The 16,566-nt window shown below is 46.1% G+C and overlaps 1 protein-coding gene across 1 annotated transcript in view; it reads left to right on the top strand.

The window, feature by feature from the left end:
• LOC109921208 (endothelin-converting enzyme 1-like) overlaps positions 1-12,001 on the top strand; it is a 126,062-nt gene extending 114,061 nt beyond the window's left edge. The window contains exons 11-13 of the mRNA XM_048614906.1: positions 5,261-5,465; positions 6,932-7,027; positions 8,526-12,001. Coding sequence (XP_048470863.1) covers positions 5,261-5,465; positions 6,932-7,027; positions 8,526-8,702 — 478 coding nt within the window. The 3' untranslated portion in view covers positions 8,703-12,001. The remainder of the gene's footprint in view (positions 1-5,260; positions 5,466-6,931; positions 7,028-8,525) is intronic.
• The last annotated feature ends 4,565 nt before the right edge of the window (positions 12,002-16,566 follow it).

Genomic DNA, 16,566 nt, shown 5'->3' with positions numbered 1-16,566 from the left:
CCAGGATGGACATGTCGTCTGAGGAATGGGAGGGGGAGTTGAAATGGTTCGCGACTGGGAGGTGCAGTTGTTTATTGCGAACCGAGCGTAGGTGTTCTGCAAAGCGGTCCCCGAGCCGCCGCTTGGTTTCCCCGATGTAGAGGAAGCCACACTGGGTACAGCGGATGCAGTATACCACATTGGCAGATGTGCAGGTGAACATCTGCTTGATGTGGAAAGTCTTCTTGGGGCCTGGGATGGGGGTGAGGGAGGAGGTATGGGGGCAGGTGTAGCACTTCCTGCGGTTGCAGGGAAAAGTGCCGGGTGTGGTGGAGCTGGAGGTGAGTGTGGAGCGGACAAGGGAGTCATGGAGAGAGTTGTCCCTCCGGAAAGCAGATAAGGGTGGGGAGGGAAAGATGTCTTTGGTGGTGGGGTCGGATTGCAGATGGCGGAAGTGTCGGAGGATGATAAGTTGGATCCGGAGGTTGGTGGGGTGGTACGTGAGGACGAGGGGGATTCTTTTTTGGTTCTTATTGTGTGGACGGCGTGTGAGGGATGAGGTGCGGGAGATGTGGGAGACGACATGTCCATCCTGGGCCTCCTGCAGTGCCACAACGATGCCACCCGAAGGTTGCAGGAACAGCAACTCATATTCCGCTTGGGAACCCTGCAGCCCAATGGTATCAATGTGGATTTCACAAGTTTCAAAATCTCCCCTCCCCCTACCGCATCCCAAAACCAGTCCAGCTCGTCCCTGCCTCCCTAACCTGTTCTTCCTCCCACCTATCCCCTCCTCCCACCTCAAGCTGCACCTCCATCTCCTACCGAGCAACCTCATCTCGCCCCCTTGACCTGTCTGTCCTCCCTGGACTGACCTATCCCCTTCCTAACTCCCTACCTACACTCGCCTTTACTGGCTCAATCCCCGCCTCTTCGACCTGTTTGTTTCCTCTCCACCTATCCTCTCCTCTATCCCTCTTCTATCCGCCTCCCACTCTCTCCCTATTTATTTCGGAACCCCCTTCCCCTCCCCCTTTTCTGATGAAGGGTCTAGGCCCGAAACGTCAGCCTCTCTGCTCCTATGATGCTGCTTGGCCTGCTGTGTTCATCCAGCCCTGCACCTTGTTGTCTCGGATTCTCCAGCATCTGCAGTTCCTACTATCAAGGATTCTATGAAACAGTTTAACAGCTCAGTTAGCTTCAGTGAGAGAATTTGACATGAGCAGGTTTAATGTTTGTATCTCAATCACGGTTCTGAGCTGCTCAAAGATGGAAATACATTTTCAGGATTACCCCACTCATCAGCCTGGTCTATTTAGCCATCTCAACCCTTTTCTTAGCGCAGGTCCAAGGTGAAACCGATTGACTGCTGTACTCTAGTGTGTGAGGGACAGAAGAGTAATGGAGTTGATTTAATCTAGTCAGCACCACAGATACAAGTCAAGCTTAAATTTCACTTGCAGCAATCTCCAAATGATGTGAACCTGATATAGTTCATTAGCATTTATTGTGTAACCATCACATGAGATTACTGTTTGCACACTAGAGACCAGAATATCCTTTTCCCTCAAATCCCCACTCTCCTGTTTGGGCAGATAAATTTTCTGGTCATTTGTTTTAAGAGTCCCGTGGGCCACTCATATTCTGTATCTGATAACCCCACTAAATCTTTTGAGCACACAGGATTCATGTCAGTTTTGATCCTGGCTGTACTCCATCAGGGTAGGTTACTTGGAAATCTCCGTAGATTTGAGAACTCTGCATGTTCTCTATTCGAATCTACAAGCCTTAAACTATCCAAGCAAAGAACAATCTCTCTCTCAAATGGATTATGTTTTGATGTAGCTTTTCCCAATTAGATTCCAATCTTCCAAACCCTGCTTCACCTTTCCCAATCTCTGTCATGTCATCCAGCACTACCCCCCCACTCTGGGATATCAGCACTGCTCCGATTCCAAACCCAATGATCGTTGCTGATTTTTATCGGCCACCATCAGTGGTCACACTTTCAGCTGGTGCTACATTTACACAAATTGCTGTTGTAATTGCCCCACGGCAAGCACTACAAGTAACACTGAAAGATTATGAACTGGTTTGAGTTTCCCAGTCTCTCTTGCTGTTATCAATGAACTTTGCTTTACATTTGCCAGTGGGATGGAGGAAATCACTGGCCAGGCCAGCGTTTGTTGCCCATCCCTAATTGCCCTGGAAAAGCTGTCATCTTAAAACGCTACATGGTGTACATGCTATTAAAGAGGTAGTTCCAGGATTTTGACTAGCAACATTGAAGGCATAGTGATGTAGTCCCAAGTCAGGATGGTGTGTAGCTTGGAGGGGAATTTGCAAGCAGCGGTGTACTCCTGCATCTGTTGTCCTTTGGGATGGTAGTGGGGGTGACTTTGGAAGGTGCTGTAGGAGGAGCTTATGTTGTAAATGGGGCTCTCCTGCTGCCCCTGTGCATCAGTGGCAGAGGAAGTGAATGTTGATGATGTTGGGTGAGGTGCCAATCAAACAGGGCTGCTTTGTCCAGGCTAGTGCTGTCACAAGAACAACCGTGAATGTCCAACTTGTAAGGAATTTGAAGACTGTTGACCATTGGGATCATTTTCAGTTCAATCTCCCGCCTTCAATAAGAGCCAGCGCGCTGTGTCAGAAAGTAGGAGCTCAACACAGACCTCCCCATTGTCAATGTGACTGGTTGCTTTCTCTGGGTCCGCAGTGTGAGTGCTGCTGAGGGGACCATGGAGGGGTAGATACGGAGGACCATGCACGGAGGTGTCAACGGCCCCAGGACTGTCATTCACAGGAGCATCTAAGAGTCCCTTTGGCTAAAACAGCTGTCTACCACTGGAATACATCAGCATTACTGTTCCTGTGTTGCTAATGATCAGAAACCCTGAATTCCCACTGCTGTCTAACCTTGCACCTGTACAACCAGCTCCTTGGGTTTACTGACATGTTAATACAACAAGATGTCCTTCTGGTAGCAAGTAGGACTGAACTACCCAGTTACCCAATGTAACGGGCTTCCTGCCAGACAGGCTGGCCACTTTGGACTCCACTTGCCCCGGGAGAGGCACATGAAGGTTTGGAGTAGACCCACCAACTGGTCCATCACACTTATAACTCACTTTGTTCCTTCCCCCCAACCTGCCTCCCACCTCCAAGGGCTTGGTAAAACAACCCACAGTGTCTCAGATTACGCTGCATTAATCCTTAGGATTAGAGACTACATCAAGCAAACTTCTAACCAAAATAAATAACGCAAGTTAGTTAAAGGTTTGGCTCTCAGATCATCTGGTGAATTTAAGCCCAAATGTAACATCCATTAAATAGACTGTCAAAAGTTAATAATTTTATAAAAATGTTTGCTGAAATAATGGGAGTAATCCTTTTTCAACATCACACCATATAGAGGTTTATAAAATCAAGAGGGGTATAGATAGGGATAATATCTTTTAATGGTACGCATCTTTTCCCTAGCAGGAGATTTCAAGACTTGGGGCTATATATTTAAGGTGGGACGAGAGAGATTTAAAAAAGACATGAGGGGCAAATTTTTTACACAGAGAGTGGTTTGTGTGTGAAGTGAACATCCTGAGGAGGTGGTGCATGTGGGTACCGTGTTGAAAAGATACTTAGATGAGTATCTGAATAGGAAAGGATGAGAGGGATATGGGCCAGGAGCAGGAAGCTGGGATCAGTTTAATTTGGGGGATTATGGTCAGCAGGGACTGGTTGGACTGAAGGGTCAATCTCCATGCTGTATGACTCTATCACCTTGTGCAGAAATGTCAGCAGTGTACTCTGTTCCCTATGTCTTCATTTTAATTTGAGGGACTACACTCCTAAATTCTTTTGGGTTTTGGAAATATTAATTATTTTTACTCCTTCCAGTATCTGTGTAATATAACAAGTTATTTTCTCTAACTAGACACTTGTAAATCTAACTGTTCGAATATAAATCATCAAAACTGTGGTGCAGTTTTCAGCCATCACATCTTGTACTAAAACGTTCATTCTTAACTAATAGTTGGTAAATACAAAAATCACTTTGTGATGGGAATACAGAAACCAAATAAAACTAGCTGTGAACAGCCAATAGGCATTTATGTCCTAGATACAATGTGCAGAAATTCAGAAAGGATCAATGATGAATTGATTCTTTTGGATATGATGATAAACTAGTTGGTTATTTCAGAGACATGAAGATAGGTTCTCCGGGTGACCAGGAAACATTTATCCCTCAACCAATGTCACTGAAACAGATCATCCAGTTATTTCCTTAATTGCTATTTGTGGGAGCTTGCTGTGCACTCCTACATTGCAACAATGTCTACACGTCATTTTAGAGAACTTGAGGAGACCCTCAGTTTGTGAAACTATATTAAAGATTTTGGTATTCTCTCTCTCCCTCCCTTTCTCTCAGTTTTCCCCTTTCTTTTGCTCCTACCAATGCAGTAGAAATGGTACAGATATTAGCGTCAGCAGCCGTTGTTAAAATCAATCTGAAGATAGTGCAAACCACTAACAGTGACCTGTTTACGTGAGGGCAATTTCTCTGTAACATACTCTGCTCACTTAAGCAGCTCAGACGATAAGATGGTGATATAAAGCAAGGCGCTGAAACACAGGAGGCTTCATCGATCCCTGAGCTGAGATACATAAGAAACCAGTGGAAATCCATCTTGAAATTGCACATAGCTTTAAGCTTCAGACTGTTCAATCAAGGAAGCCTGTCCCCTCCATCCTCACTGAGCCTGGGATCACATTCCCAGGGTGCTGCCCCTGTATCCCATGGCAGTGCAATGCCCGTTTCCACTCTGGTCTCCCAGTCTATTCCCATTTATTCTCAACAGAGTGTTCCAGCACAACAGCTGACCCTGAGACATTATGACCAGGATTTATATGCATCCAGAGGCACTTGTTGGAAAGAACCAATGTGCCTCTTTTTCACCATCTCACAGAATAGAATGAGACCATTCAGCCCATCTTGCCATCTCCTCGAAAGAGTAATGCAATCTGTCCCAATCTCATGCTCTTGCCCCACAAAGAGCTCTGTGTTTTAACCCTATGGAAAGTTGGAGCATCTGTCTTCTGGAGAGCACTTTCCAGACCACCATAACTTGCTGTGTTAAAAAACAAACCCTCCTCAGCTTGCTTTTGATTTTTTTTTTAATCATGTTCAATTTTTGTCTTCTCGTTGCTGACTCTTCTGAAACAGCTCCTCCTAACGTTGTTTAATTCTTCGCTAAAGTAACTGTTGATGGATGTAATTATTTTTCTTAAATGCAGGGAGGGAGTATGACAAAGATGGCAACCTGAGGTCATGGTGGAAGAACTCCTCAGTGGAGGCCTTCAAACACCAGACCGAGTGCATGATCGAGCAATACAATAACTTCACCATCAGCGGTGAGCAAGTGAATGGCAAGCAGACGTTGGGAGAGAATATTGCTGACAACGGAGGTCTGAAAGCAGCCTACCATGTAAGTACCTGTTGTTCATTGAGGTTCCTGGTGAATGCCACAGGCATCTGTTAGACATGGCACATGATTGATATGAGGAGGTTTTCGGACTCTAGCCCTGGCCCCACCCCCTGCTCACGGCCTTGCTCCGAGCTCAGGCTGAACGGGACAGGGGGCGGTGAGGAGAGAGTCAAACTCCCCCATTTCAGTCCTTTGGTCTGTTCTTCCCCAATCAACAGCAAGAGGGTGGGCTCATCATCCAACCGAAGGCGGGGGTGGGGGGACGATTGGCTGTGCTCTCGAAGCTTGCTGGCCAGTCAGAGGCCTCCCTGCTTACCAGAGCAGGTGGCTGCAATGGAAGGTAAGTAAGAGAGAGACGATGCTTCAGCATGGAGGAGGGAATTCGCCAACTTCTTCATCTGGAAAGAGAAAGCTAATGCAGCCATTGTCAGCTCTGTGGGTAGGTTTGGGGGTGGAGGTGCTCCTCTACACCGCGCTGTACAGCCCTCAGGCTGCTGGGAAGGCCTGTTGTGCAGCTGAGGTCTCTACCCCACCCCTGTATTCCCAGGTGGAGAATCTCCATTGGCATCCTCTTACTGACCTTCAGTGGCCCTTAACGAGCGTGATTGGCTAAATGCCACTTTCCATTGGGTTGCCCTGCATCCCCCTTCTTGGGAAATGGCCGAGGGGAAGGACAGAGTTGGGAAGGAAGGGGTGTGTGGGTGAAAAGTGCTTCACTTGTGGAATGTCCCTGCTGAGCTTTGCAGACGGCTCAGTTCCTCTTAAACCAACAATAAGTGACAGCAGGTGGGAAGGTCTCCCTCTGCCTCAGACTACCCTATACTGGAACTAAACAGTGTAGAAGAAGCTATTCAGCCCTCCCAGTTTGGACTGCCAAAGGCAGCTAACTACTGCATGCATCCATTACATTTCTTGGGTACACAAGTGTCTGGGCTAATGTTAAGCTATTGAGTGACACAGAGAGGCATGCTTTCAGTAGCATACCGTGTTTCAAATGATCCAAGATAAGATGGAGTATGAGATGTTTATACCCTCAGGTCACCTGCTGTGATTATGTTCTGCTGCTGCGAAACTAAAGGTACAAAGCAGCGCAGAATACTGCTGAACCTGAGCCTGCCTGAGAGAGCTTTCAGTGCTGTAATGAGCTGACACCTCTTGGTCGCTGAATCAGGCAAATGTTGCTGTAGCTTGAGCATGTCCCTAGGGTGAGTGCAGCACTGTGGAGTCCCACACTGCCTGAGGTGCGTTAGTTCAGATGTGATGTCCATCCCCCTCTAGTCAATTAAAAAGATTCTACAGTACTGTTCAAATGGTATATGGGTGCTATGCAAATGCAAGTTTGTTGTTTATTTAGCAATTCCCAGTAAATGATTCAAAACAACTTGGCTTTGTTCGTAAACCAAAGAAGATATTAAAGGGATTGTTTGCATGAATCTATTGACCTCAATAAACAAATCTGTTCCCAGGCCTATGAGAACTGGGTGAAAAAGAATGGTGAAGAACTGACTCTGCCCACCGTGGGCCTCAGCAACAGGCAGCTCTTCTTCCTTGGATTTGCTCAGGTGAAGTGAAATAATATTTAACTACACAGAGGTCTCACATTGCAGGGACACTTTGTTAGTGGAAGTCTGGATTTCTAATCAAGGCTGCAATCCCCTAGGAATTCTGATTGTACAGATGATTGTACTGTTGATGTCCCTGTGGTTCTGAGGCAGTCACTTTCTGAAAGTGCATTGTTGCTGTTAAAATATCCCACTTTTACCACTGGAATAGTATCGACCAATAACTCAGAAAGCTGCCAGTTAAGGAGTAAGTCAAACCTTCCAGCTGACCTCTCTGTTACCTGTGTCCAGAGTGTTACAAGGGTTCAGTGGAGATGCCAGGCAATGTACCCACCCTTGGGCCCACTGACACCCTTGAGTAGCCAGTGAATTGGGGGCATCATCCCACCACCATCACTACTTTACCCACAGGGCAAGATCTACATCATGCATGAAGCCCAGCACCTTTTAGCTGCCCAGCCTGGGCAGGTGTAGGGGCACCTTCCATTTTGGGGTCCCCCGGGTCCATTGGGCCCCCTTTCCCTGCCAATGCCATTCCTCCCCCACCATAACCCACCTTCTAATGTCTTGCCCAGCACATCAGTGCAAAAGGTAAGGCAGAAGCATTCCAGGAATCTTTAGCCAGAAGTGCTGAGCGGATGATTCATCTCAGCCGCCTCCAGTGGTCCCCAGCATTACAGATAACAGTCTACAGACAATTCGATTCACTCCACGTGATATCAAGAAAGAGTTGGAGACACTGAATACTGCAAAGGCTATTAGATCTGACAATATTCTGGTAATAGTCCTGAAGACTTGAGCTTCAGAAATTGTCGCTCCTCTAGACAAGTTCTTCCAGTAGAGTTGCAATTGGCATCTACCCAGCAATGTGGAAAATCGCCGGTATATCCTTATGTATGACTCTTAACTGGCCTCTGAATTGGCCCAGCGAGCCACGCAGTCAGGGGCTAGTGTGGATTTTTTTTGAGTATGTTTCACAGAATGCAGGCATCATTGGCTAGGCCAACATTTGTTGACTGTCCCCAGCTGCCCTGAGGGCACTTCACAGTAGACCACAACAGTGTGGGTCTGGAGTCACGTGTAGGGTAGACTGGGTAAGGACAACAAATTTACCTTCCCTGAAGAAGGTTAGTGAACCAGATTGCTATTAACAACCATCAACAATTGTCGCTATTGGGCTCACTTTTTAACTGCAGGTTTTTATTGAAATCAAGTTTCACCATTTGCCATGCTGGGATTTGAGGTCATGTCTCCAGACCACTAGCCTGGGTTTCTGGATTACCAACCCTGTGGCAATGTTCGAGGTCACTGCCTACAAATGCTTGTCTTGCTCGTATCCCGCACAAGAATTCCTTTAATGTTTTCCTAGTCAGTTTAATTCAACTAGCACCTATGGTGACCTCAGTATGGCCCCCAAGCGCCACACAACCATTGAAGTATTTTGGAAATGCAGTGAGTGTTGCAAAGTGAGGAACATGTTATTTTCTGCCCCATTCAGGTCTGGTGCTCAGTGCGGACCCCAGAAAGTGCCCACGAGGGGCTTGTCACGGATCCCCACAGCCCCTCGATGTACAGGGTGATTGGAACTGTGGCCAACTCGGTGGAATTCGCCAAGCACTTCAACTGCCCCGTGGGGAGCCCAATGAACCCCGTGAGAAAGTGTGAGGTGTGGTGAGTGCGGAGAGTGGAGTGCCCAAAATTCCTGGAGCAACAAAGCGTGAGAGACTTTGAAGTGGGGGGGAACCCCAATCAGGACGTTACCCCGCCTCGTGAAGGAGGGAGATTTATTTTATCGAAAAGCCTGCAAATCGCACAGTGTAGATCTTATACTCAGTTTCCCAAACAGCGGATGCTACTGGAACCTGAGAGACACTGCAAGTGACTAAAAATCCAGGTGATATTGGACAGCGTTGTTCAAAGGGAGAAGGACAATCATCACCAAAAAAAAACCACAATTGCTGATTTGCTGCAGGACACGTTTTAAATAACTATTTCTGTTTAGTAAATTGAATATTTAAAATTGTAAAAGAATGAGCCTGAGGGATTCCCTCAGAGGTTTTGCAATGGGTCTCTGTGTCTCTGGGGGGGGATCCCCGACTGCACTGGCAAACGGATCTTTTCTGCCAAAGTTGGAAGATTCCCAGGAAATTCCCGGTGTTAAATTTTGATTGCTGGTTATCATTTGTAGTCTTGGGTGGAGTGTACCTGCCTTGGACTAAGTATGCTGAAATGTAATTTAATCCGAGAGAGAAATTCTGAATGTTCCCTGCCTCATTTGCTGCTGCTCATTCTCAATGCCTTCTACCCATTGCTTTACACAGTCGTCCTCTCGTGCCCTTTGCTCCCTTCGCCTGGTGGGAAGAGGTGGAGATGAATGAGTGGTCAAACTCTTCACCAACCCATGAATCTGCCTTCCCCCCTCACTCACTGACCCCAAAGTGAACTCCTACAGGATGGTGAGGATATCCTGGAGGGAGAGTGTTTCTTGGTTTTATTTACGTCCTTGCTTTTCAGTTAGCTCCACTGACATGTGGTGGGTTTGTTTGCAAGCTGGTGAGCATGTAGACTCTTGCCTGGCCTAACCCTAATCATCTGTCCAGAGCCATGCCCTGAGTACTCGAGGTGTTTCCTGTTTTATCTCAGTCCAGCACGATGGGCACTGATTTCACAGTCAGAGTCAGTGTTTTAGGACAGAGGTGAGAATTTTTTTCTGACAGAGGGTTGTGTGACTTTGGAACCCTCCTGCTTCAGAAGGTGGTGGAGGCAGGGTCGTTAAATATCTTCAAGATGGACATGGATAGAGTTTTGTTAGGCAGGGAATCGAGGGTTCAGGGATAGGTGAGAAAGTAGATTTTGAAACAGAGGTCAGCTGTGAATGACAGAACAGTCTTGGGGGGCTGAATGGCCTTCTGCTGCTCCTATTTCATATATGGAGATGATTGGGGTCAAAGTAGAAATGAGGTGGAGAGGACAAAATGGTCTATGTCTAGTTATGAAGATCACTGTTCCGGATAGCAGCAGTGAGCAGTGAAGTGTGTTTCACACAGGGATAGGACTTGTGTCCAGTAGGCCTGCTCACTGCAACAGGATAGGGTAAATTAACTCACTGGCACCCATGCAGGTGGTGGTGTTCCTATGCACTTTCTACCATTGTCCTTCTAGATGATAGAGGTCATGGGTTTGGAAGGGGTTGGTGAGTTGCTGTTATTCACGTAGCCTTTGAAGAATGAGTGTGATATGGTCAGCCCATGGTAGATTAGGTTTCCACGTTGCACATTTCTGTGGGTGGCACCAAAAGTGAATTATTTTAATTCATTCACGGGATGAGGGTATCACTGGCTAGGCAGCATTTATTGCCCATCCCTCCTTGCCAGAGGGCAGTTGAGAGTCAGAGATATTAGGAACTGCAGATGCTGGAAAACTGAGATAACAAGGTGTAGAGCTGGATGAACACAGCAGGCCAAGCAGCATCATAGGAGCAGGAAGGCTGACGTTTCGGGCCTAGACCCTCAACCACATTGCCGTGGGTCTGGAGTCTCATGTGGGCTAGACGAGGTAAGGATGGCAGTTTCCCTCCCTAAAGGACATTGATGAACTAGATGGGTTTTTCCAACAGTCGACACTGGATTCATGGTCATCATTAGAGCCTTAATTCCAGATTTTTTTTTTTAATTGAATTCCCATTCCACCATCTGCCATGCCAGGATTCGAACCCAGGTCCCCAGAAAATTACCTAGATCTCTGGATTAACAGTCCAGTCAAAATATCTCTCGGTCCTCATTATGGAGTTGGTAAGGCCCAATGATAGGCTGGTGCTCCCAAGTTATCCTGAGTTGTCCCTCTGATTCGGAACATTTACGTATTGCACATTGGAACTGTAAATCAATTCATTTAAATTCACATTCACCTTTTGTTATAAATTGGGTTCTAAAGCTGAAGGCTTATATTTTGTTGGAAAATATTAGGCTTTTTTTTAATTCATTCATGGGATGAGGGCATCTCTGGCTAGGCCAGCAGTTACTGTCTATCACTAATTGCCCAGAGATCAGTGAAGAGTCAACCACATTGCTGTGGGTCTGGAGTCACATGTAGGCCAGACCAGGTAAGGATAGCAGTTTCCTTCCCTAAAGGACATTGGTAATCCAGATGGGATTTTCCGACAATCAACAGTGGATTCACAGTCATTATTTGACTCTTAACTCCAGAATTTTATTTAATTCAAATTCCACCATCTGCTATGGCAGCATTTGAGATCAAGTCCCCAGAACATTACCTGGGTCTCTGGATTAATAATCCAGTGATAATACCACTGGGACATCACTTCCCCAACGCTGGATAACCACTTACAAAGAAAAGCAAATTTAAATGTCCCCCCCTCCTCCAACCAATTCTTTTTCAGTCTGAGAAAAGTAGCAGCACCAACACTTTCAGAGTTCTGCTCATTCTGATCAACGCATACAAGAGAATGTCAGCTTTCTGGCACTCCACCATGCTATATCCTGTCTGCTTTACTTCATCTTCCTAGTGGTAAGTCTGCAGAGGCCTTGCTGAGAGTGGGTGAGAGTAAATGTATCATCTTGGGGGAAAGAGACACACATGATATGGAAGAGATTTGAAGATATTGTGAAATTGTAATTATTGTCAAAGGATGTATGTGAATTTAACTAAATACCACACGGCTGTAACAGGTGTAAGAATATATGTATATGGTTGGTACATGGGCTGAATATTACTTTTACTAGTTGACTCATTTTTCTGTGATCCATCCTGCTGTTTTGCCTCATTTTACTGTTTCTGCAATTTCACTCGCGAGCGGGAAAACCTGAGTGTCCCAGTAACACTGTCACCAGGACCATTCCTAGCTTCCATTCATTTGCCAGTTCTGTGGATCTGGGCATCTCTATCCTTAGATCAGCACAATGGCGTGATTGGACCTGACAGAAAATAAACGTTCTTCTTTTGCTTTTGATTGTACACTTTGTGAAGCTTGTAGAAAATGTTGACACATTCCCCTTAGGCTTTCCTTTGCTGGAATGGTAGCTACGTGGACTTGTCACCATCTCAGGAAGGTGGTCTCCAGTTTAACATCCTCTGTGAAACTGTTGTGAAATCCTCCACCCTCAGGCTGTGATTCTCTTACTGTTAAGGCATCTGTCTCATCAAACTGCAAAGAACAACCGGCAAATAAAAGCGAGAGACCACGGGTGCTAAAAATCAGAAATGAAACCAGAGAATGACGGAGGAGCTCAGCCAGTCTGGCAGCGGCTGTGGGTTCAAAATTATTCTTCTTCAGAGCTGTGATAAATAACCATCATAAAGGTTTCAAATTTGACCCTACGTTTTTGCGGTGATTCACAGTGCACAGCACCAGAGTAAAATACCAATGGTTACAGATCTATCTTGACTGGTTTCTTGATCATTTCAGGCCTGTCAGAAAGAAATAAAAGTCCCTCTAATGCACTCATAAAACAACATAATATGGGTTTCAGAAGTCTGGTTTTTTAAGAAGTCTGTTTTTTTTTTAAGTCTTTACTATCCCTTTGACATTCTGTCCCCTTTGCCATATCCATCAATGCACAATGTGGCTATGATGTTTACAGAGTATACTATCAGCTGGTGTAAGAGAAAAATCCTATGTAAACCTTTTGCTGATGCAATTCCTCAGTGATTCTCTTAATTCCTAACAAGTAGCTGTTGAACAAATCATTGCACCCGAATACCTGCTTGTTGCTAAATACAGCAGCAATTGTTGGGTTGGTGCAGGGCTGGACTCAACTGGCTGATAACACACACTAAGAATTTAAAATTTTGGTAAAGATCCGTAGCTTGGGTTGTGGATGAGGTTGTTGACTTGCACTCCGAGCTGGCTTGTTCTCGTTCAGACATTTCGTCACTATTCTGGGTGACATCAGCAGTGGATCTTCCGATGAAGCGAAGTTATTCTACCCCGCTCAGAATTTATACTGTCTGCTCCGTTATGGTGAGTACCGTCATTTCTGGTTTTGATCTGTATGGGTTTGTATATGATCCAATTCTATATTTTGTCATATAGAACCCCATATACAAACCGATACAGATCAAAATCGGAAATGACACTACTCACCATAACAGACCGGACAGTATAAATTCTAAGCAGAATAGAATAACATCACTTCATCGGAGGCTCCACTGATAATGTCACCTAGCATGGTGACGAAATGTCTGAACGAGAACAAGCCAGCTCAGCGAGCAAGTCAACACCGTCACACACCAAGAATTTCCACCTGAGTGAAGGAACCGTACTGGGGGAGTGGACCCTTTGAGCTGCAGCTCTGCATGAAGTCAGGACAAGGCAAATTAACAAGAAAGACATAGTTCATGGAATTTACAGCAGAAGACCAGGCCATTCAGCCCAACTGGTCCCTGTTGGTGTTTGTTCTTCACACAAGCCTCCCTGCTTCATCCAACATATCCTTCCATCGTTTCACCCTTGTGTGTTCTAGCAGCTTCGATATTCTGTGTGTTCTCTGGGTATTTAATTGACTTCATTTCTGTTGTGAAAGCAGATGATTGTGCTTATTAATGACGTGCGCAAGTGTAGTTTGTGGTTGGCACTGTCAGTCATGTCAGTGACTGAGACTGGAAACCTCCAATTGAACAGATGAAGGAGAAAATGTCATAATTCCTATACGATACTTCTGACCTTTTCCTTTCAGAGTGAAATATGAGAGAAATGTTTGATCTCTGCTAGAGCATTGTGTACAATTCTAGACATCGCACCTTAGGAAGGATGTCAAAGTCTTGCACAGGGTGTCAAGAAGATTTACCCGACTTGGACCAAGGATGAGAGGACAGAGAAGTTGTGCTTGGTCTCAATGCAGTGAATAGTAGGGGGACGTTTAATTTCTCAAAATTGATCTCTTTTTGAGAGAGCACTTGTGGGGAGAGCATTCCAGTATGTGGTCAGGGATTTAAGGTGATTGGCAGAAGGACCAGAGAGGGAGAAAAATGTTTCCTTTGATTTGTGGGATATGTTGATGTGGAACATGCTGCCATAAAGGGTGGTGGAAGCAGATTCAGGATTGAATCCCAGTGGGAATTGAATATTTATTCTTTTTTTTGTGGGATGTGGGCGTCACTGGCTGGCCAGCATTTCTTACCCGTCCCTAGTTGCCCTTGAGAAGGTGGTGGTGAGCTGCCTTCTTGAACCGCTGCAGTCCACCTGCTGTGGGTGGACCCAGAATGCCATCAGAGAGGGAATTCCAGGATTTTGACCCAACAATACTGATGGAACAGTGATATATTTCCAAGTCAGGATGGTGAGTGACTTGGAGACGAGTTTGAAGGTGGTCGTGTTCCCTTGTCCTTTTAGATGGAAGTGTTTGAGGATTTGGAAGGTGCTGTCTAAGGACCTTTGGTGAATGTCTGCAGTGCATCCTGTAGATCGTACACACTGCTGCTACTGAGCATTGGTGGTGGAGGGAGTGGATGCTTGTGGATGTGGTGCCGATCAAGCGGCTGCTTTGTCTTGGACGGTGTCAAGCTTCTTGAGTGTTGTTGGCAGCTACACTCATCCAGGCAAGTGGGGAGTATTCCATCACACTCCTGACTTGTGCCTTGTAAATGGTGGTCAGGCTCTGAGGAGTCAGGAGGTGAGTTACTTGCTGCAGTATTCCCAGCTTCTGGCCTGCTCTTCTAGCCACTGTGTCTATGTGGTGAGTCCAGCTGAGTTTCCGGTCAATGATAACCCCCAGGATGTTGATAGTGGGGGATTCAGTGATGGTAACACCATGGAATGTTAAGGGGCGGTTTTAGATTGTCTCTTATTGGTGCCGGTCATAGCCTGGCATTTATTTGCAGCAAATGTTACTTGCCACTTATCAGCTGGATATTGTCCACATCTTGTTTCATTTGAACATGGACTGCTTCAGTATCTGAGGAGTCGCGAATGGTGCTGGACATTGTGCAGTCATCAGCGAACAACCCACTTCTGACCTTATGATGGAGGGAAGGTCATTGATGAAGCAGGTGAAGATGGTTGGGCCTAGAACACTACCCTAAGAAACTCCTGCAGAGATGCCCTGGAGCTGAGATGATTGACCTCCAACAACCATGACCAGGCACTGGAGAGTTTGCCCCCTGATACCCATTGATTCCAGTTTTGCTAGGGTTCCTTGATGCCACACTTGGTCGAATGCAGCCTTGATGTAAAGGGCTGTCACTCTCACCTCAACCCTAGAATTCAGCGGTTTGCTCCATGTTTGAACCAAGGCTTTAATGCGATACTTCTAATAAAGTGAAAATGGCAAAGTTATGGGAAAAGAGTAAAGATAAGTGGGCCTGATTTGGACAGCTCCGTCAATGAGCCAGCACTGGCATGATGGGCTGTTGAGTCTAATTGTGTATGATTCTATGACCAGGCCCATTAGGTGGGTACAGCATGAATTACAGTGCTTGCAGCATTTGGCGTTTTAATTCAAAAAACAGTAGGAAATCATAACCTGGTTCTGTGCTGTCACTGATGCCTGGAAAATGGGAGAGAATGTTTTCCTTTTCTACGTTGAGGCTACTCGAATCAGAAATGCGGCAGGTTTATGTAAGCGTGGGCGCAGATATGTGTGTGTATGTGGGGCCTCCGGAGTTAGATTGCTGGGCGAAGATGATCCATAATTGCACGTAAGGTGAAAAAACATTGAAACTTGTGAATGATGCATACTGGTTCAACATGACCTCAGGACGGTGCTCCAGTAAAACCAGCACTTTCATGTCCAAATGTTACATCTTTAAAACTGGTTTCTCCTACGAGACCTGAGCAGTTACTGATTCAGAGTTTTGATCATGCTAACCTCTGCGTCACCACTTTTAAGCTGAGTCATTTCATACCCTTCCCCCAAACTCTCACTGCAGGCATCTGTGAAGTTTTCAGTGTCTGTGGACACCTGGTGGTGAGAGGTTCATGGTTCTCCCAGCCACTGGTATCGGGGGTGGTGGGGGCTGGGGGGCGGTGGGGTAGGTTTTGGCGGGGGGGAGCGGAGGTGGGGTTGGCGGGGTGCGGGGATGTCGAATGGATTCCAAGTTCCTTTGTGAAATGGACAACTTTATTCTTAAAATGATGCACCCCCCACCCCCGCTCTTGTTTTGGATTCTGCTGCCAGAGAAAAGAGATGGATGCGGGTGAACTGTCAGATCTGAAATCCTCCAGCATCTAAACACCAATCGATCTTCTATACTTGTCACTGGGGAAGGTGAGTGCGTTCAATTGTTGAGATGATCCACCCTAAGACTTGAAAGCCACATGGAATGGAGGCATTTGTTAGCACTAAGCTCAAATACAACACTATCCAAAAGGAGAAGCCCCTGTTGTTAGCTGCCAGCTCTGCCAATCATTTGTATTTAAAAAAAAAACCTTCTTTGAATTCATTCACAGGATGTGGGCATTGCTAGCTGAGCCAGCATTTATTGCTTGTCCCTAATTGCCCTGGAGGAGGTGGTGGTGAGCTGCCTTCTTGAACAGCTGCTTGGGGTGTAGGGACCCAGAGAGAGTTCCAGGATTTTGACCC

This window comes from Rhincodon typus, chromosome 31 (genome assembly GCF_021869965.1).
Source record: "Rhincodon typus isolate 14 chromosome 31, sRhiTyp1.1, whole genome shotgun sequence".
Lineage (NCBI taxonomy): Eukaryota > Metazoa > Chordata > Chondrichthyes > Orectolobiformes > Rhincodontidae > Rhincodon > Rhincodon typus.
Note: the sequence above shows the minus strand (reverse complement) of the source record. Positions and strands in the feature narration are given on the sequence as shown.